The 21,254-nt window shown below is 40.1% G+C and overlaps 1 protein-coding gene across 2 annotated transcripts in view; it reads right to left on the bottom strand.

Annotated features, from left to right (window-relative positions):
- Positions 1–21,254, bottom strand: part of LOC138760695 (utrophin-like) — a 632,519-nt gene that overhangs the window by 264,361 nt on the left and 346,904 nt on the right. For both annotated transcript variants that reach the window (XM_069931641.1, XM_069931640.1), the window contains 7 exons: positions 20,508–20,658; positions 19,400–19,575; positions 16,281–16,416; positions 10,871–11,020; positions 9,612–9,770; positions 6,172–6,273; positions 3,056–3,170 (listed from right to left, as the gene is read on the bottom strand). In XM_069931641.1, the coding sequence (XP_069787742.1) occupies positions 3,056–3,170; positions 6,172–6,273; positions 9,612–9,770; positions 10,871–11,020; positions 16,281–16,416; positions 19,400–19,575; positions 20,508–20,658 (989 nt within the window). The remainder of the gene's footprint in view (positions 1–3,055; positions 3,171–6,171; positions 6,274–9,611; positions 9,771–10,870; positions 11,021–16,280; positions 16,417–19,399; positions 19,576–20,507; positions 20,659–21,254) is intronic.

The raw sequence follows: 21,254 nt of genomic DNA on the forward strand, positions 1-21,254 counted from the left end.
CCTCCTACCCATGACATTGGTCCCTTCTCGATTCTTCCTCCTTAGAATGTCATGAATTCGACCGGAGATATCTCGGACCCTGGCACCAGAGAGGCAACATACCATCCAGGATACTTGATCTCTTCCACAGAACCTCTTATCTATCCCCCTAATCTTGGAATCCCCTATCATTACAGCTTGCCTCTTGTCCACTCTTCCCTTCTTAGACACAGAACCAGATCACCATGGCTTGTCCCTGGTATGTCATCCCTTCCAACAGTATCCAAAATGGTACACTTGTTATTGAGGGTAACAGTCACAGGGGTAACCTGCACTGACTGCTTGTTCTCTTTCCCTCTCCTGACTGTCATCCATCTACTCTCCTCCTGCCTCCTGGATGTGATAGTGTCCTTATCACTCACCCCCTCCCCCCCCCCCCCCACTGCCTCCAGAATGATCCAGAGTTCATCCAACTTCAGCTCCAATTCCTTAACTCTGTCAGGAGCTGCAGCTGGATGAACTTCTCGCAGCAGCAGAGACCTCAGTGGGGAGGTGTCGGTGATTGGAGGTGGTGTTAGGTCTGCTTTGTTCATGAATGAGTGAGACAAACACCAGGCTGAGTCGAAATCAGGGTTCTTTGTTCTTTATTACCGGATTGTAACACTTGCGACTAACCATGTTAGTTGGAGAATGCATTCTGCCGTTATCAGCAAAATGGTGATTTTTTATACCCTTGGATATGTGCTTAGAACATCATCATATCATTACTTGTCCAATGACTAAAACTGTTGCTATCCTTTCCCTGCTAGCTTCCTGCCTCTCAATCCATCAATGTCTCTCTTATCTTGTAAGTACAAGGATGCATTCACATCTTGTTACAGCCCTGTACATTCCCATCTCATGATGTTTTACCTTACAGTGGCCAGCATTCTTTTTGGGAGAATTTAAAATTATTTTAATGCTTAAAAAGCCTTTTGTTCTTTGTTATTGTTTAAACACTGTTGGAAGTGATTTTGCTGTTGCTACTGAGCTGTTTTTAAAAAAATGACCAGTTCTCCAAAAAAAAAGTTTATCCCACATAGGCCCGGTCCTGACCATTTCGGATAATCGGAATTGTACTGTACAAGGTTACCAATGTTTGAAAGGATTTCACTATAAGATTTGAGAATCAAAGATTACAAGCTTGAGATTTGTGATAAGATTCCAAACCTCATTCTCTCACTGTCCAGTGCAAAAGTACAGTACCTAGGGACCACATTTCTTGTTGATAAATATTCAGCTCACTTTCATAGGTAATCTTTTGGGCAGTGAGATCTGAACCCCTGCTACCTTTTAGGGATGAATATTTTCATCTCCCTTTTAATCCTTTTACTAATCATCATTAAACCATGGGCCTTGGATTTTAATCCACTTCAAATAGAAATAGGTCCTTCCTATTTACTTTATTGAGCTCCCTAAATTTATGACACAATAATGCAGAATTTCAGCATCTCGGCCTGCTATTTGAGATAATAAATCTCATTTTCCTTTATGGTTTGTATTTTTACAATAACAAACATATTGCCAAAAAAAGATGAAAGTAAATAATTTTTTTTAAAAAAGCCAAACACAGTCGCCCTGACCACTCACTCGACCACTGGCAGACAATAGCCAACAGCTTCTATCAATGGCAGAACTCATCAGACAGCACCTTAATCTACAACCTCTACCTCCTGGGGCAGCAAAAGCCTGGAAACACCTCCATCTAGGACACACATGTCAAACTCAGGCCCGCGGGCCAAATTTGGCCCGTGATATAATTATATTTGGCCCGCAAGATCATATCAAATATGTATTAGACCTGGCCTGCCAGTATAGCGCATGCACACCTAATACTACAAATCCCAGAATGCTTTGCAAATGCGTTGGCGTCAGCCCGCTAATCGCCCCCACCTCCTCTCTTTACTTTCACTAGCATCTATGACCTGTCACCTAACTCACGTGTAATAAACCCCTTACGAAAAATGGCCAAACTAAAGACAGAAAACAGGACCTTTCAAGACAGGTGGGAGGCAGACTCTATGTTCACCATTTTAAAAGACAAACCTGTTTGTCATTGAAGCAAGTTGTTATTTTTTTGACTTGTTGGCTTGTGAACAAAAATACATTTAAAAGGAGCTTAAAGGCTAGAGAGAAATATTATTTATTGAATATTTATTTCTCATTTGTTAATGCTTCTTCTGGAAAGAGTTTAACCAAAACTATTATTAAACATTTATTTTAATAAGAAAAAGTTTAACATTACATATGTTGAAAGAAGAGAAAACATGCAGGTGTTATTGAAAATTTTCAATAAATATTTAGTTTGGCCCACGACTTAGTCCAAGTTTTTAATTTTGGCCCTCTGAATTTGAGTTTGACACCCCTGATCTAGAAGGTACCCTCCAAGTCACATACCATCCTGACTTGGAAATAAATAGCTATTCTGTAGACAGCTGCAACAATTGGCTGTTCTTGCCCCGTTAGAATCGCGTTGGGCCCACAGTATTTGGGTCCGTGCATTGTGCAGATATAGGACCAGCAGTGACGTGTGTCAATTGAATCAGTGCTGGCCAAAGCATGAGCTCCTCTAGACTTTCCCACGGTATATGGCATTTGTATTTCTTTAATAAAGTTCTTGGTTGTTTTTAAACTACTGGCTTCAAGTCTCTACATTGCAAAGCACAATTGCAAACTCTGGATTCACTTTAAGGAAAGAATTAAGTTGAATTCCTAAATCACTGGATTTAAATCCTGGAACTCCATCCCCCCGACACCATTGTGAATAAAGATATGCTGCAAAGACTGCAGCTGTTCAAGAAGGCAGCTCACTACTACCTTTTCAAGGACAAGTCAGGATTGGCAATTAAATGTTAACTCAGCCAACAAAGCCCACACCCCTTGAATGAATAAAAAAAACTATGGAGTGAAGACAGAGAAACAAGTAATTTTTTCCCCATGTACATTGTAAAATATTGAGTTTGTCATTTTAACATTGTGGATTTATCTGAGATAATAAAATTGCTAAATTCACTCAGAATTAGAGATCTGCTCCTACCTGTAACCTTTTGGTGTGTCATCTCCTGGTTCCATCCCACACGAGTCTGTTGGTTAAAATCTTTTAAAGCAGCATTTAGAGTTTTCCACTCAACAGAAAGCTGTCCCACCTTCCTCTGTGCAAGACAAAACAATTTTCAGTAATGAGGAAGCAATCTATATCCATTTTGTTTCTTCACTACCAAAATGTTTAAACTTCTCAAATTTCCCATAAAGCATACCAAATAGATATGCGTGGTTTTTTTTTTAAATGTCATTTTGAATCATGGAGCCTCAGAGGCAAACGTGAAGTTGAAATCCCTGTTCCAATATATTCACTATTTCCTGAAGTGCTGACGTTTGTAGATTGAGAAGTTCTGATATACCATTCATCCCACTAACGAGGCCCCCACTTTCTTGGCTCTAGGCTCACAAACAGACAAAGCTAGGGGCAAAAAAATAGAAATGAAACAAGTCTGAACTTGCCAGGCTGGATTGCTAGGATTCAGACACACTTTGGCAATAATGGTAACGATGCTCTCATTATATCCAGAAGGCTCAAATTGCATATTTTCTCATTCAGTGCAGTCAATGAAGTTTAAGTTTATTGTCATCTGATTGTGCATATACAACCAGACGAAACACACATCTCCAAAGCATAGTACACACGCACGCGCGTCACGCATATGCATGCAGTACACCCTACACACAAACAATGCATCTCCATTGTGATACAAAGTAAGCATATATAAAAGTAATATACGGGTTTCTAGGATTGTTCAACAGTCTCACCACCTGCAGGAAGAAACTGTTTCCCAGCCTGTCAGTTCTGGCTTTTATGCTCCTGCATCTTTTCTTCTACCAGCCTCTGAGGTATGGTTGAGCTGAAGTCAATGAACAACATTCTGGTGAATGAGGCATCATTCTCTAGCTGGGTCAGGATGGAGTGGAGACTTAGGTCTATTGCATTGTTAGTGTATCAGTTTGCCAATAGGCAAACTGTTATGGGTCCATTGTCACTTTGATTCATTCCATTACCAGTCACTCAAAGCACTTCATGATCGTGGAGGTCAGTGCCACTGGACAGTAGTCATTGAGTCCACAACTGTCGCTCTCTTGGGCACTGGGATGATGGTGGCTGCCTTGAATCTTGTGGGGTCAACGGACTACTGGAGTGAGATATTAAAGATGTCCATTAGAACCTCAGTCATCTAGTCCTCACAGTCCCTCAGCACCCAACTGGGAATGTTATCTGCTATTTATGTCACTAAATCTCTCCACGTTGACAACAATCTGGACATCCCAAGTTCCTTCAGTTATTTCACTTTAGTTATTCATCTCCAATTTCCATGAAAAACCAATAATTGAGTTCATGAAAATTCCAATTGGCAACCAGTTCTCCTTACCCTAAAACAAAGTAATCCCACAAAGGATATTATTGGACACAACTTATCACTGCAACTCCATAACCTTTCATACATGACCCATCTCCTAGCCATCAGAGCTGACTGATTCCTGCCACCTGGCCACAATTCCCCTCTCTTTCCTCAATCCTTCTACTTTTTCTCTTTCCAATTTGGTTGGTAATTATTAAATTTTAAAAATCTACAATTAAAATTATAAAGAACATTTAAGTTTTATTGAAAAGTAATGTGTCAACTTTGTGAATCCCCTTTAGACATGCAATGATTTACCTCTGTTTACATTTATGCCAACACTCTCCACCTTCCCCCCCCCCCACCCTCACCATGGTCCGGGACCCCAAACAGGCCTTTCAAATTAAGCAACACTTCACTTGTGCATCCAGAGGACTTATTTACTGCATCCGGTGTACATTTGTGGTATTCTCTTCACTGGACAGACCAGTCACAGATTGGGAGATCGCTTCACCCAGCACCTCCTCACTGTTTACAACTACAGTGACTGCCCAGTGGCCAACCATTTCAATTCCGAGTCACATTCCTGGACTCACACATATGTCCACGTGCACTATCCCACCCTAACCACCTGCAGATTGGAGGAACAACACCTTATTTTCCTTCTGTTTCCTTCTGGGCACTCTCCAACCAGATGACATGAGCAGTGACTTTACTGCTTTCCATTAAACCTGCTCCTTTTTCTTTCCCTTCCCGTTTTCCACCTAACTAGCCATCCCTCCTCCCCCTCATTACTGCTGTCCCCTCCCTCCTTTCTCCACCTATCATCTCCTACCCTTGCCACCCCCCCTTACCCCCCCCAACTCTTTTGTTCAGACGCCCACCGGCGTTTTCTCATACCTTGATGAAGGGCTCAAGCCTACAGGACATCGGTTCTGTATCTTTACCTTTGTAACATAAAAGACATAGTTTGACCTGCTGAGCTTCTGCAGCATTTTGTGTTTTTACTCCATGGTGTCAACAGATTTTTGCGATTTACTACAGTGTATATTGCTGAAGGATGGCTATTATAAATTATTTCATTTACTTTATTGTTTCGAAGAGTGTATTAAGTTACATCGATGCCTTCGTTTTTCTTTTACACATATGTGGAAGAAGATTTTCAAAACTTACAGAGCACAATTCAGATGTACAGAGATTGTGTATTAAATTATGTATTGAAACTAAAGGGTACAAAACTCATGACAATATCTGATCTACCCCAGCTGTACAGCCAGGGATGAAGCAATGATTATTGTGTAAGTGAAAACACCTGTAAATAATCCCTGCATAAACTGGGTAAATCTGCATTTGCTCCAACCAATTCTCTACAATCAAAACCTCATTCCACAAGGTATTTTAACAAAACAAGGAAAACATCTCTGCTTAATCATTCAAACCATGATTCTGAGCTGCAGTTAGGAATCCTCATGTAAATTCAGTGTTTTATAGGAAAATATGATATTCAGCCCTACAAAAAATTTGTCCGGATTTTGCTCCTGGAAAGTCAATGAAGGGTAAGAAAAAAATGATTTATTCAAATCCACACTGATTAGTTTCTGTGGGAGAGCAGCTATTTGTCCAACCAGATATAGCTGTTAGAGGAGAAATGAAGAATCAGATCAATCAAACAAACAGTTTGATCATAAAATTCACAGCTTATGGTAATTAGTAGAAAATTTACAGTGTCAGGATTCGTCACAGTCCAAGTTCCGATCATTACCTTTTCTTCAGTGTCCAAATGACTTTTCTTCTCCAGCTCTAAAGCTTTAGCAAGTGTTGCCTCAACACCCATTTGATGTTCTCTCACAGCAGCCTCCAAGAACTAACAGAAAAAAATAGTAACATTGAAAAAATTGAATTCAAGCATGTAGAAATATTACACAAAAAAACTGATTATTGTATTGAGCTATTCTCTGATTCTGGTGAGCCAAGGTTTTAGTTTCATTTTTGTCTTATAAAGCACTTCTCTTTTAACATTATGGACCTTGTATGTCCGCAGTTTAAACTCAAATTGATTGCTTTCATCTTCTGAAGCTGTTGCTAGAATGCAAGAAAATGCAATGTCTCTCTGTTAATTCACCCTCACATCAGATATGTATTCAATAATTGCCATTATCAAATGTTTTTTCCACAAAACATCCACACTCGATATGGTCATTGGCACACTCAACCACATTGGAAACCACTACACCAGCATCAGTACCCCTCTGCACTGTAGTGTGATAGAGTATATAGATATGTTTTTGGGAGATAAATTGAGAAAGATTTGTTAGAGTAGGTTACATACAAACACTTTAAAACTGATCTTATTTAAAATACTGGAAATCTACTAATGCAAGTGCACAGCTTTTGCAAGATGTTTAGAGAGTGCCCAAGAGACTTCACTAATGGATTGTTGTTTACAAAAAGGCAACAGATGAAAGATCTTGTTGGAGCCGCAGATTGTGTGGAGCTGTTGTAGGAGGGTCATGTGGTTTTGCAAGCAGAGAGAGAGTCAAACAGGCTTTCTCTCTCAGTCAGAGAGAGAGAGAGAGAGAGAGAGAGAGAGATCACTTCTACAGTGTTATAGCCAGTAACAGCAGCTGTGACTGGAACAGGACAAGCTGGCAAGCTTGTGGAAAGCCCCATTTGGAAAACGGGTTTGTAAGTGCTTTGTTCAGCCTGGTCAAAGCCCTTGTAGTTCATGCAAGAGGAGAGAACTGGCTATCTAATGTTTCACATGGAATAAGAGAAACAAAAAAGCCTGAAAGAAGGAGATTATCATCTGGAGAACCCTGAAGGGGGCAAGTTTCGTCAGCAAGACACTGAGGTGACTGGATGTCCATTGTACAACAAATCTCTCTCTGAAAACTGACAAGAACCTTCCTGAGCGGTAACCATTTACCTTTCGAGCACCAAAGCCTGGTGAACTTTATAAATGTTAAATTCTGTGCACAGTATAAGAATTGCCTGTAACCAGTGAACTTGGAGGAATGAGAAGTGAGATTGGACTGTGAACCAAAGAACTTTTCTGAACTTACACACACATTACATACACATGCGCTTAGAATTAGAAGGGGGTTAAGTTAGGTTAAGTAAGTCAATAGTGATAAGTTAAAGTTTGATTCTATTTTCATGTTTAAAGATGATTAAAAGCAACTTTTGTTTAAGCAACCATTTGTCTTGGTGAATAGCTATTGCTGCTGGGTTTTGGGGTCCTCTGGGCTTGTAACAGTAGCACCAACACTCCCATGAAAGCACTGGTATAACCTCACCCGCAGCAACAGTTTGGCAGACAGGCCCACTAGCCTGTTAGTTAGCAGCAAAAACACACCAAAATGCTAGAGGAACACAGCTGGTCTTTCAGCGTCCATAGGAAACAAAAATATATTGCTCAGGCTGGAAACATTGACAATATATCTTTGTCTCCTATGGACGCTGAAAGACCAACCGAGTTCCTCCAGCATTTCAATGTGTTTTTAATAGAATCACAGAATCTGCAGATTTTCATGTTTCACAAAATTTGTTAGCAGTGCCCATCAGTCCAAACTCCAACCAACTAGTCAAAGACTTCAAGTCCAGAAACCAGTCCAGAGTATGCTCTGCACATATTATAATTGGTGTCACCTTTAGCACATATTACTCAATAAATAACATCAAAAATTGAAACACGAAGAGACTTCACTAATTATTTGGAGGCCTCTGGGTAAAAATTAACATCGTGTTTCTTCAGTTTAATTTTAAGCCTGTAAAAATAATGATAGCTGCAAATCTCACATTGGAAAGGCAAGTACTGGAAATTCAACAAGTTAATAATTCAAGTTACTCTGATAGACCTTAGTAAAAAGAAAATTGAACCAATTTGAAGATCATGCAAATTAGACACCTCTAAATTTCTGTTCATGTTATGGAATATGACTGATAAGTATACAACATGTTTAGGTATATGGATGTCAAAATATCCAAAGATGCTCCACTATCAACTGAAATTGAACTCTTGGCCACACAAGCAAACATTAGGGCAAATGATCAAAAACTTGATTAAAGAGCAAACGCAGGAAGGAAAAAAACAGAAAGGAGGGAAGACCAGGGAGATTGAGGAGTTTCAGATGAGAATTCTAGACCCAAGAATCTTGACAGTTGAAAGAACTTGAATCCAGTGCCTGCAAGATTAAAAAATGGAATACACAACAAGAAACAATTGAAATAGAAATAGTGCATGTATCGCTACAGCTCGTATAAGTTTTGTGATGAGGAGTAGGTCCACAGAAGGATAGAGAAAAAGCTTGAGAATTTTAAAATCAAAGTATTACCAAGCTGTGACAATAAAAACAAAATGTCAGTTTAAGAGTAGTAGATAACTTCAAGCTTATTAGTTTGAAGATGGGTTTGGTCAGGTCAATTTGTCAAAATCTATTGATACTAATGAAGGTAGAGTTAGTATATTACTAATCAATCAGCCAAAGTTCAGGACTTGTTCTCCAGTCATCGTCATATAGTTTTACAACTCGGAACTAGATTCTTCAGTGCATTTTGTCCACGTTGATCAAGTTGCCTAAGTAAGCCATTTGCCCCCATTCAGCCCATATTAAAAAAAAATAAAACTCCCTCAAAGCCTTTCCTGACCATGCACCTATCCAAATGTCTTTTAAGTATTGTCATTGTACCTGGCTCAACCACTTCCTTTGGTAGCTGGTTCCATATACCCGCCATCCTCTGTCTGAAAAAAGTGTCCCTCAAGTCCCTTGCAAATCTTGTCCCTCACACTTCAAATCTATATCCTCATCTGAAAAAAAGACCATGCCCTGAAGACTCCCAAAATGCAAGAGTTCAAATCCAACCATGCAAGTAATTGAATAAATTCAGAATTTTAACAATAAAGAATTACTTCCAGATCCTACAAACCAAAACATTTCAACAGCAATCAATGAAATTGAATGATGCATCTTTAGTCATTCTACAAACACATTCATAAAGCTCACCTCAGAATTAAATATGCCCACAAGCTGCAAACAGATTCAGTTTCAGACAAATTTTAGGGTTTAGACATTGTAATAAAAATCATGGGCCAAGCAATGACAAATATTTGACATGAAATTAAATGATGGCTTCTATGAAGTAACTGGACAATAAAACACTGATAATGCAAATTTACAAATCTTGCTTTCAAATGACTTTTACCTGAAGTTTTCCTCCAGGTGAGGGTGATGTTCCAGAATCCAACTGCTGCCTGGTTACTGCTGCCCATTTGGACATTTTCTCCAAACATTCTTTAAAGTGAACATAATCCTGAAGTTGAATCTCTATATTTTTCAGTTTAACTGGCAATTCTTTGGACACCTTAATAGAAAAAAAAACAATCCATTAAAAACAGCATTGTCTGAGTCTATAATCATCATGTTGTGTCCATGCTATACGAGGCATATGGCAGATCAGTGAAACTGAATTAACAGTGAATCTGAACCTTTGAGAAAGCAATGACCTAATGTCATCAACACCATTTGGATTAACTCATCCATTCAGCACGTCTTTTTTTGGCTTAGATATATTCTAAAAGTTTTTATTTTAAAAATTAATTTACCATTTAATTGACAGCATGTAGATTTTTTTTTTCTGCTGATGACTTCCACCAAAAGAAATGACAGACTGTCAATATTATTTCAATCCATTAAGAAGCTTGCCTTTTACCCCCTCCCCCCTTTAACTAGTTATTCCAGTTCCTACTTCCTTTCTCTCTCCACCTAGCCTAGACTCTCCCCCCCAACCTATCATCTCCCATTCTCATCACCCCGCCTTCTCCCTTTTGTTCAGACATCTCTCATGTTCCCCCTCACCTTGATAAAGGCCTCAAGCCCGGAACATTGGTGATGTATCTTTACTTTTGCCACATAAAGGCATTGTTTTACCTGCTGAGTTCCTCCCGCATTTTTATTGATTTATTTTTTCTTTTTTTCCCCCCCTTTCTTTTTTGGGGTTTCCTGCTTTCTGTCTTGGAGATGTTAGTTTCTCCAGCATTTGTGTGTGTGTTTTTCCCCTACCACGGCATCTGCACAATCCTGTGTTTTACCTCTTAGTTCAATCTTAGGTCTCTGCCAAGAGGCAACAATGAAAACTAAATCCTCTATTTTTGCATTTGAAAAGATATAATACAACATATAATGTGCATATGCTCAATAAGTAATTCATGCATTACTGGTCTTTAAATATGAAAAGATTTAAGAATTTAACAACTGTCATAACTGATGGATTAAACAACTTATCATCCAAGTTTTTGGAGCTCCCCTTTTATTATTGATTCCAAACAAATTGAACTGTGATGAGCTGGATCCAACAGAAAAAACAACCTGCTTTAACAACAGCAATAAAATTCGAAATTCTAATGAGAGTATCTTATAGAGATAAAGATGCTCATTAAGAAGCAATCTAAAAGGGATACTTGCCTTACTCCAACCTGAATTAATATTTCTAAGTTTAGCAGAAAGCTTGTCTCTCTCTTGCAGACTGAGGCTTTTCTCAGAAAGCAGATCCTGTGCATTGCCATTCATTCTGGTTAATTTATTGCTGCGCAACTGCAAATCTGCTGCATGAATCTGAAAGGAACAGAAAATATCAGAGCCAAGAGAAGTACTAAAGTTACTTGGTTCTCTGCATCACCTCCCCATTCTCTCTTAAAAAGCTTGATTCTCCTTTGTATAATAATCTACTGGTGCTGCACATGTGAAATGACTGAACTGCCTCAACCTAAATTGAAAATTCAATCCTCTTCTGCTGTTCTCCAGTTGCCAGCTTCAGACTGATAAGCAAGAGTTGTGCAGGACCTACTGCTGACCCAAGGTATTTCAAACACTTGGGCACACTTCACAACCTCATGCATTGAGAAATTTCTCTTGGTACAATATCAAATGTCCGACTGCTTATTCTGATATTGTGATCGATTGGATCTCAATGGCCCAGTTAGGGGAAACACTGTCAAGCCCCTAACGTTTATAGTATGTGACCAATTTATGGTGACAATTCCTTGTTGCTATTTATCTTTCTCAATTTGTCACATGGTTTATCATCCCATGAATCCAACAGATGAACTGTTGGATTCTCTCCAAGGCAAATCTATCCATTCCCAGATAAGGTGTCCAAATATATGCATTGTCCTTCTGATGTATCACTGCTTTTTTATTGGCAACAATCTCACCCACCTCAAACTTGGCTCTTTCATCTAACTCATTAGTAAACATTGTAAATGCCCAAGGTTTGTGCTACTCAATCAGATACGACAAAAAATTTTGATTTGTGATAGATCTATTATTTCAGCTATATATACATTATTGCAAAAGGGAATACAAAAACAAGGAATTCATAAATCTAGGCAGAAAAGGGATACAGATTTAAATATTAGTATTGGGGAGAAAAATTGGTCACAACTGTGCCATGATAGTATGACAAGTACAATAAATGTTCGATATAGATTGGTTCAATATAATTTTTTTATATCGATTATATCTTACCCCACAGAAACTACATAGATTGAAATCAGAATTATCAGATAAATGTTTCAGGAGTAATCAAGAGATAGGTACTTTTTTTATTTATACTCCACATGGTCATGTCCAAAATTGGACAGAATTAAAAGAATTTTTAGAATGTGTGACTGGAGTCAAATATCCTCAAGATCCAATTTTTTTTAAATTAGGTAATATATCAGGGATAAGACCAGAATTGAAACTTAATTGTTTCAAAAGGAATTTATGAAAATTACATTACCAGTTGCAAGAAAATTATAGCAATGATATGGAAATCAGATTCATATTTGGGAATGGACAGGTGGCATGCTGAAGTACATAGATGAATACCTCCACAGTAATTTACATATAGTTTAAGAAAAAAAAGTTACCTTTTTTTTAAATCTGGTCTCCATATTTACTTATTGTAGGTATTAGTTTATGAAAGGTATCCCCTGAACTTCAGAGAACCTTCTCAACTCCTTGTATATCATTGTAAAAGGAAAAGTTGACTGAATGTACTGAAATTTTAGTAACCGGGCGTGTTTCTTTTTTCCTACTTTCTCTTCTCTTTTTCCATCTTTCATTTCTTTCTTTTTGTTTTTTCTGGTCTTTGGGGTTATTATTTGGGGGGGAAGGGGAAGGAGGGATTTGGGGGTCTAGAACAGCATGTGTTATTGATTTGAGATGTAAGATGGATATTTTTCTGTATTTGGACATTAATGCATGCATGGAAATGTAAATAAAATATTCAAAACAATCAGATATGGCCTGACTTTGTGAAAACTACGCATTCATACATTTCCTATACAGCAATCAATTCAGGATTATATATAATCTCCAATAGCATAAACATTCATTTGTCTCATAACTTGAAGAGCATTTGGATTACTTTTTCGTAATCCATGTTCAAAATCCTTTACCTGCTCTAGTGAATATATTCTCAAAAATCAAATCAGTGTGACGGCACGCATTTGCGGAGATTGGGCCAGCAATCGCGCGGCAGTTGACATGGACAGAGATCACTAAAGTGACTCCCAAGACAATGAACCGACGGGGGTAAAAGATGGAGCAGTACAAGACCAGCAGCCCTAAAATGGCACTGACCAAGCTGCCCAGCTAACAGAACAATAACAGGCTGGGAAAGAAGGCTATTCACAGGCAAGAATATTCCCACCCACTATTGTTATTCATGCTGCTGATGTCAGCCAATCAAACAAACGGTGGGAACTCCAACTGTATAAAAGGTGCCCTTTCAGCCTCAATAAATCTGAGCTTAACCTCCCACACTGTGAGTGTGTGTGTTTCTTTGTAGCAGTCGGCTACATCAGTTTATTTTCACAATACCACATGAAATCCATACAATCACAAGATCATGTTTTTAAGTGACTTGTTTGTAGTGGAGGGAGAACACACACTTTTATTAGCTTATAACAAAGGCTAGAGTCTTACAAGGGTCTTCAGTTGGGCTCTGGGTTTAGGTGGGAAACGTGGGTTATATATGGGTAGAGGGGGGTCAGAGCCAGCCACCTACACAACACATCGCCAGTGAATCTCAGTTCACTGCACTGTTGTAAATAGAATTGCCAAATTTCCACATCCTTGAAACAAGCCTGTGGCTAACCGATCCTTCTGAAGCAGTAAAATTACATTCAATTACATTATAATTCCGATTATCCAAAGCCAAGTTCTCCGAAATCCTTATTGATCCAAAAAATATTTTATATTTCGGATAAATCAGGATATCCTAAACAATTCAGAAATTCTCATTTATCTGAATTTTTTTCAGAGTCGAAGTGACCTCACAGGTTGAAAAAAAATTCACTCGACTTGAAATTAGAACGACAATTGTCCTCATTTCAGGTAACTCCTCCTCTCTCTCTTTCCATTTCTTTACCTACCCCATTAACTTTTCTCTCCAACTGTCCCTCTCAAACGGCATGCTACTGTCTCCCAGCTGCAAGCAGTCAGAAGAATCCCTTGTCCCAGTGTTAACAAGGAGCGTGACCTCCAGGGCAGGAGCAGGACCTTGGGCTCTGTGGTGTTCCCTCCTCTCTCCTCGGCACACTGGAGCTCCCGACACCGACTCGAAACCCTCCCCTCGCCCTATCGCACACGCACATCAGACTCCCTGGTGTGCGTCTGCGGTAGGCATAGGGGAGATTTTGGAGTTTGGACTTGGGTGTCGGAAACTCCTGTGACCGGGGAGACAGGAGCCTGCTGACTCACCAGTGAGTGTTCCACTGGCCTGGGAAGCCTCCATGGGAATCAGCGGCAGTGGTGGGGACATGTCGAGGATCGACGGTGATGGTTGGGAGGTAGTGTTGCAGCCAAAAAAAATTTTAGTGAGAATTAAATATTATTTTAATGTTTAAGAAGCCTTTCCTTGTTATTTAACCATTCATACAAGTGATTTGCTGTTGTTACTGGGCTGTTTTGAAAAAAATGATCAGTTCTCCGAAAAAAAAAAGTTTATCTGACCAAGGCCTGGTCCAACCATTTCAGATAATCAGAGTGTGTACTTCCAAACAGTGGGACACTTTCCAAATCATAGTCCGACAATTGTAAAAGGAAGTACTCTTGCAAAAACTACAAAAAATAACCTTCATCTATTCTATCAATGCTAAACCAACACTTGTTCAGCATTAGATCACGAAAATCTGTAGACACCATGGTTGAAGTAAAAATACAAAATACTTTATGTAGTTACTTGGTTCTCTGCATTACCTCCCCATTTGCTCTCAAAAGCTTGATTCTCCTTTGCATAATAATCTACTGGTGCTGCACATGTGAAATGACTGAACTCTATTTGCATCTCGGAAGACAAACCTTCCACCGACATATACTACAAATCCTTCAACTCCAACAATTACCTGGACTACACTTCCTCACACCCTGTTCCCTGCAAGGGCTCCATCCCCTTATCTCAATTTCTCCAATTCCACCGCATCAGTTCCCAAGATGAGGTCATCCAGTCCAGATCTTCCAAAATGTTTGCCTTATTCCACAAATGTGGCTTCCCCACCTATATCAACTCAGCCCTCACCCGCATATCTTCCACTTTCCGCTCATCTGCCCTGGCCTCATCTGCCCTGGCCCCCTCTGCCCCCAGATGCAACAAACATAGAATCCCCCTCATCTTCACCTACCACTCCACTAGCCTCCGCATTCAGCACATCATCCACCAGAATTTCCAGCACTTACTACAGGACCTCACCACCAGACAAATTTTTCCCTCACCTCCCCTCTCAACCTTCTACAGGGGCCGCTCCCTCTGTGATTCCCTTGTGCACTCAACCCTCCCCACCCATTGCACCCCCAGCAGCTTCCCCTGTGCCTGCAGAAGGTGCCACACTTGCGCCCTCACCACAGACCGGGCCCCTAAAGAGTCCTTTTAAGTGAAGCCACATTTCACTTGTACATCTGCAGGACTGATTTACTGTATCCGTTGCTCCATTTATGGCATTCTTTACATCAGAGAGACTGGTCGCAGATTGGAGATCGCTTTGCTGAGTACCTCCTCTCTGTCTGCAACAACAGCGACCTCCCAGTAGCCAAACATTTCAATCCAGAGTCACACCACCACACTCACATGTCTGTCCATGGCTTTATGTGCTATCCCACCCACACCACCCACAAATTGGAGGAATAACACCTTATTTTCCATCTGGGCACTCTCCAGCTAGATGGCATTAACATTGACTTTTCTGCTTCTACTAAATCTGCTCGCCTTTCCTTTCCCCCTTTCCAGTTCTCCCTTCCTTCCCCCTCATCTACCCAGCCAACCCTCCTCCCCCTCATTGCTCTTTTCTCCAACTATCATCTCCTGCCTTTGCCACCCACCCCCCCCAACCCCCCAAAAATTAAAAATAATCTTGGAAATATTCTGACACTGAACAATGAAGCATCAGCCCTATTTATGGATAACAAAAATTTAATTTAAATTAAATTTATCATGGATTTGAATGAATTGTAATTGACACTTCACGAAAGTCAGACTGATATCAATGATGCAGTTAAGAGTACGAGAGATGAGAAACTAGAAAAATCAAGTCTCAGGACAAAGGTACATATGCACTGAAAATGGAACAGCCCAAACAAATTGATGGCTAACTAAAGGAAATGGCCATCTGTGCCAGGACAATTGCAAGACAGAGTTCAACACAAAATACATGTTCCTTACTCACTACCCCATCTCTTATGAGAGGATCTGAGGGAGGACAAAAGGGTCCTTCTCAACTGGGTAACACTTCACCTATCAAAAAAAAACAAATATTTGAAAAAGAGCAAGACAGAAGATGCTTCAGAGGTGCATCATATTTCATATTGAATACACAAGATGTAGCATACTTGCCTTTAGTTCCATCAGATCATGCTCCCTCGGTGGTGAATGCACAGACCTCAAAGAGTTCTGCACCTCTTCTATCCACAAACTGAATTCATCCAACTTACTCCTTAAATCAGAATATCGCTGTCCATCTCCTTCCAACCTATCAAACAGAGGAAACAGCTCTTATAATATTTAGTACTATGGATCTGTGCCACCCTTGTGCCCTGACATTTACCCGTAGAATAGAAATTCAAGAGTATTCATTCAGATAACACCCATGCTAAAGCTTGGATACAATGTATGCATTTTCTATTCATGATTTCCAGATACTAATAATGCTAGTCACAATATTTCAATGTGAAAAAATGTATTTTCATCTCCAAATGAAATTAATCAATGAAGGGACAAGATTTGTACAGTATGATTAGTAAAGCTCCAATGTGCTGTTCAGATGTGTAAGAAATCGTATTAAAAGGGTCAATGAGTCAGCATATCGGAGGGAGATTGAAAACTTGGCTGAATGGTGTACTAACAACGTTACCCTCAATGTCACCAAGACCAAGGAGATGATTGTAGACTTCAGGAAAGGAAAATTAGAGGTGTATGATTCAGTGGTCATTGGGGAAAATCAGGTGGAAAGAGTGAGCAAACTTAAATTCCTGGGATTCGCTACCTCAGAGGACCCTTCTGGGACCCATCATTCTAATGTCATCATGAAGAAAGCACTCCCCAGGAGTTTAGGATGTTCGGTATGACATTGGAAACCTTGGCGAACTTCTACACATGTAGTGGAAAGTATGCTGACTGGCTAGATCACAGCCTGGTATGGGGGCACCCAAACCTCTGAGCAAAAAGCCCTGCAAAAGGTAGTGAAGACAGCACAGGACATCACAGGCAAAACTCTCCCTGCCATCAAGAGCATCTACAAGGAAGGCTGCCTTTGGAGAGCAGCAGCAATTGTTAAGGATGCACACCACCCAGGACATGCTCTGTTCTCACTGATGACATCAGGAAAGAGGTATAGGTGTCACAAGACTCATTCCTCCAATCAGGAATAGCTGCTACCCATCAACCATCAGATTCATGAACAAGAGACTCATTTAAGGACACTTAGTTTTCTCATCATTTTGGACTAAATATTTATTTTCTCTTTTTGCACAGTGTGTTTGCATTTCTTTCTTCTTGAGTACAATTTAATTACTGGGAATTAGAAATTCCACACAGCCCACAGGAAAAAGAATCTCAGGATTATATGTGATGTCGTGTATATACTCTGACGATAAATTTGAACTTTTAAAATGACAGATAGTTCAATAGGTAAAATTCATGCAAAGCTACATACATTCAGGGATTGTAATTGTATATTGGATTTCTAAATCTAACCTAAAAGTTGAACAATTTATTTAGAGTATTTGAGTTTTCCTATTATAAATAATCAATTTTGTAGTTAATTTCATCAAAATCTAGAGAATGATTCTGATTTCAAATTTATTGTCAGTATGTGTAGTGCTAAAAGAAAAACTGCTAATAATGTACACGTAAACAAATAAAGAAATGTAAATAACTTACTGTGCAATACAAAGAGGAAAAAAAACTAACAATAAACTGCAAAAGTTCTTAAATGACCCCCTGATTGAGTTTGTTGCTGAGGAGTCTAATGGTGAAGGGGTAGCAGCTGTTCCTGAATCTGGTGGTGCGAGTCTTGTGGCACCTATACCTCTTTCCTCATAGCAACAGTGAGAACAGAGCGTGTGCTGGGTGGTGTGGATCCTTGACAATTGCTGCTGCTCTCCAATGGCAGCATTCCCTGTAGATATTCTTGATGGTGGGGAGAGTTTTGCCTGTGATATCTGGGCTGAGTCCACTATCTTTAGCAGGGCTTTACGTTCGGGGGTCTCGGTGACCTCAGACCAGACTGTGATGCAGACAGTCAGCACACTTTCCACCAGGCACCTGAAGAAATTTTCCAGGGTTTCCGATGTCATACCAAACCTCCGCAATTTCCTGGGGAACACAAAACTCAAAACGGTCAACCAGTTTACCTATCTCGGCTGCACCATTTCATCAGATGCAAGGATCGACAACGAGATAGACAACAGACTCGCCAAGGCAAATAGCGCCTTTGGAAGACTACAAAGGCGTCTTTGTAGACGCCAGACACCTGGAAAAACAACCAACTGAAAAACCTCACAAAGATAAGCGTATACAGAGCCGTTGTCATACCCACACTCCTGTTCGGCTCCGAATCATGGGTCCTCCTAGAACGTTTCCACCAGCGTTGTCTCCGCTCCATCCTCAACATTCATTGGAGCGCCTTCATCCCTAACATCGAAGTACTCGAGATGGCAGAGGCCAACAGCATCGAGTCCACGCTGCTGAAGATCCAGCTGCGCTGGGTGGGTCACGTCTCCAGAATGGAGGACCATCGCCTTCCAAAGATCATGTTATATGGCGAGCTCTCCACTGGCCACCGTGACAGAGGTGCACCAAAGAAGAGGTACAAGGACTGCCTAAAGAAATCTCTTGGTGCCTGCCACATTGACCACCGCCAGTGGGCTGATATCGCCTCAAACCGTATATCTTGGCGCCTCACAGTTTGGCGGGCAGCAACCTCCTTTGAAGAAGACCACAGAGCCCACCTCACTGACAAAAGACAAAGGAGGAAAAACCCAACACCCAACCCCAACCAACCAATTTTCCCCTGCAACCGTGTCTGCCTGTCCCGCATCGGACTTGTCAGCCACAAACGAGCCTGCAGCTGACGTGGACATTTACTCCCTCCGTAAATCTTCGTCCGCAAAGCCAAGCCAAAGAAGAAACAAGAGGCACAGACGTGCTTTCTTCACGATCCTCTGAGATTTTGGCTCCCAAGATCTTAAATTTGCTCACCCTCTCTACTTCTAATTATCTAATGTACTAGATCATATACATCTGGTTTTCCCTTCCTGAGGTCAACAATCAGCTCCTTGGTTTTGATGACATTGAGTGCAAGGTTGTTGGTCCACCATTTGGCCAAGTTTGCAGTCTCCTTCCTGAATGTTGCCTCATCACAACTCATCTGAAGCTTCGCTTAAGATGTTCTCTCAGGTTTAACATGAGCACTTCAAGAGAAATATTAGTCATACTGAAGAATGCACAGATACCTTTGATGTCGGTCTCTGAGCTCCAGAGAAATTGCCCTCCAACGTTTATTTAATCTATTGAGTTTCTCCTGTAGCAGAGATCCATCTGCTGTTGAAAGATGACGTATAATATCCGAGCCAGTGGCATTTAGTGTCATGTAAACAGTTTGATGACTGTTGAGACCTTCTTCCAATTCCTATTGGAAAAATAACATCGGTCAGAATACAAATATCGACCAACTTCCCATTTTATCTAAATATAATCACAAAATAATAAGATTCAATAAACTTCATATTATTGCTAACTTAGGACATAAACAAGGAAAACAGTTTCTCAATGAAAACAATTCATTTGAATGTTTCCTCAACAATAATGGGAACATTAACTGCTTTTGGTGCCCTGATGGAGGGAGTGGTTCTTCAGAAAATCTAGAGAACGTCAAGAGAGGCCCCTCTTTAAGTTATTGGCTGAAACTGGTTGCATCATGCAAATGTGGTGTGAAGGTTAAAGACAAAGGATGGAGCAGGAAATGAGTAAAACTCATCAGAGAAAAATGACATCCTATGGAAGAGATGGATCCCAAAAAGCTGAACATGCATAAAGAGAATCACAGGAAGAAATTAAGTACAAGATGAGGCTGGGGATGGTGCGGGGTGGGGGGGAGGAGAGAGAATGGGTGGCAGAGAAACTGTATGGCATGTATGATTAATTAGCAGTCATGTCATGCAGAGACTGCAAATGGAAACCAGCAGAGATAAGGAACCTCCAAACAGAAGATAAGAAAATCAAGTTAAGAGACACTGTAACTAATCCATAAATAAATGTTGCACAAACATACTCTCATTAAGCAACACAAGCAAATGAATGGCGTAACTAGTTATTTATACTAATCCATGCAATTACATGTACCAAGGGCACTTTGAGGGGAAAAAAATGATGTTATCCACTTAAAGGTATTAAATGGAGCAGAATCCTTGGCCAGGTTTTAATCTACATCTTAAAAGAGTAAATTCCAGGGTTATTCATCTGAGTTTGGATAAAACAAGCAAAGCTGGTGCCAAACCTATATAAAAAAAAATCATTCCAACCGCAAAAATAAACAAGAAACCAGAATGTCTGCCTACTCACCTGTTGATGATTTTGCACTTTCTCCAAATCCAGGTTCCCGTTCTGGCTGCGAGCTTGTGGCAATAACTTCTCAGCCTCTGTCACCCATTGATTTAGGTCATTCAGGTCACAGTGAAATTGCCGCCATTCCCCCACAGCCTTATCAAAACAGCTTCCAAGAAGACAGAATAGTCATATCCAACAACTATATTTTTTTTTTTGAATCAAACTTAAAAGCACTACTTAAGATACACACAAATACATTTTTTCTGTTTATTTGCCACATTATACCTATTAAATTAAGAAGGGCTTTTCTGTGAGTTGTCTCACAAGTTGACTCTTAGATTCATACAGCCTGATAAAGTATAGAGTTACAATTAAAAATCAATTGATACCAATCAATGGCAGCATGATAGCACTGTTATGGGGATCATTCAGGAGCATGATGTCTGCAGGGAAGAAACTGCCTTTCAGCTTGTTGTTGCAGATTTGCATGCTCTCAAGCCTTCTCCCCAATGCAAGGTGGGAGAAGAGAGTGCGTCTGAACTGTAATATGTCCTTCAATATGTTGGCTGCCTTTCCTAATATTGGCCACTGCTTCATGAATCATAGTACATGCATCTGCTTAGCTTGTAGAAACCCTATTATTTGCACTCACTGAACATCAATCGGATGAACCACCAGTATAACAACCTTCTTTTGTCCAGAGCAGAATGATGACAAATATTTTGGGTACCTCATTATGATAAAAATATACAGCAACAGTCC

This window comes from Narcine bancroftii, chromosome 4, assembly GCF_036971445.1.
Source record: "Narcine bancroftii isolate sNarBan1 chromosome 4, sNarBan1.hap1, whole genome shotgun sequence".
NCBI lineage: Eukaryota > Metazoa > Chordata > Chondrichthyes > Torpediniformes > Narcinidae > Narcine > Narcine bancroftii.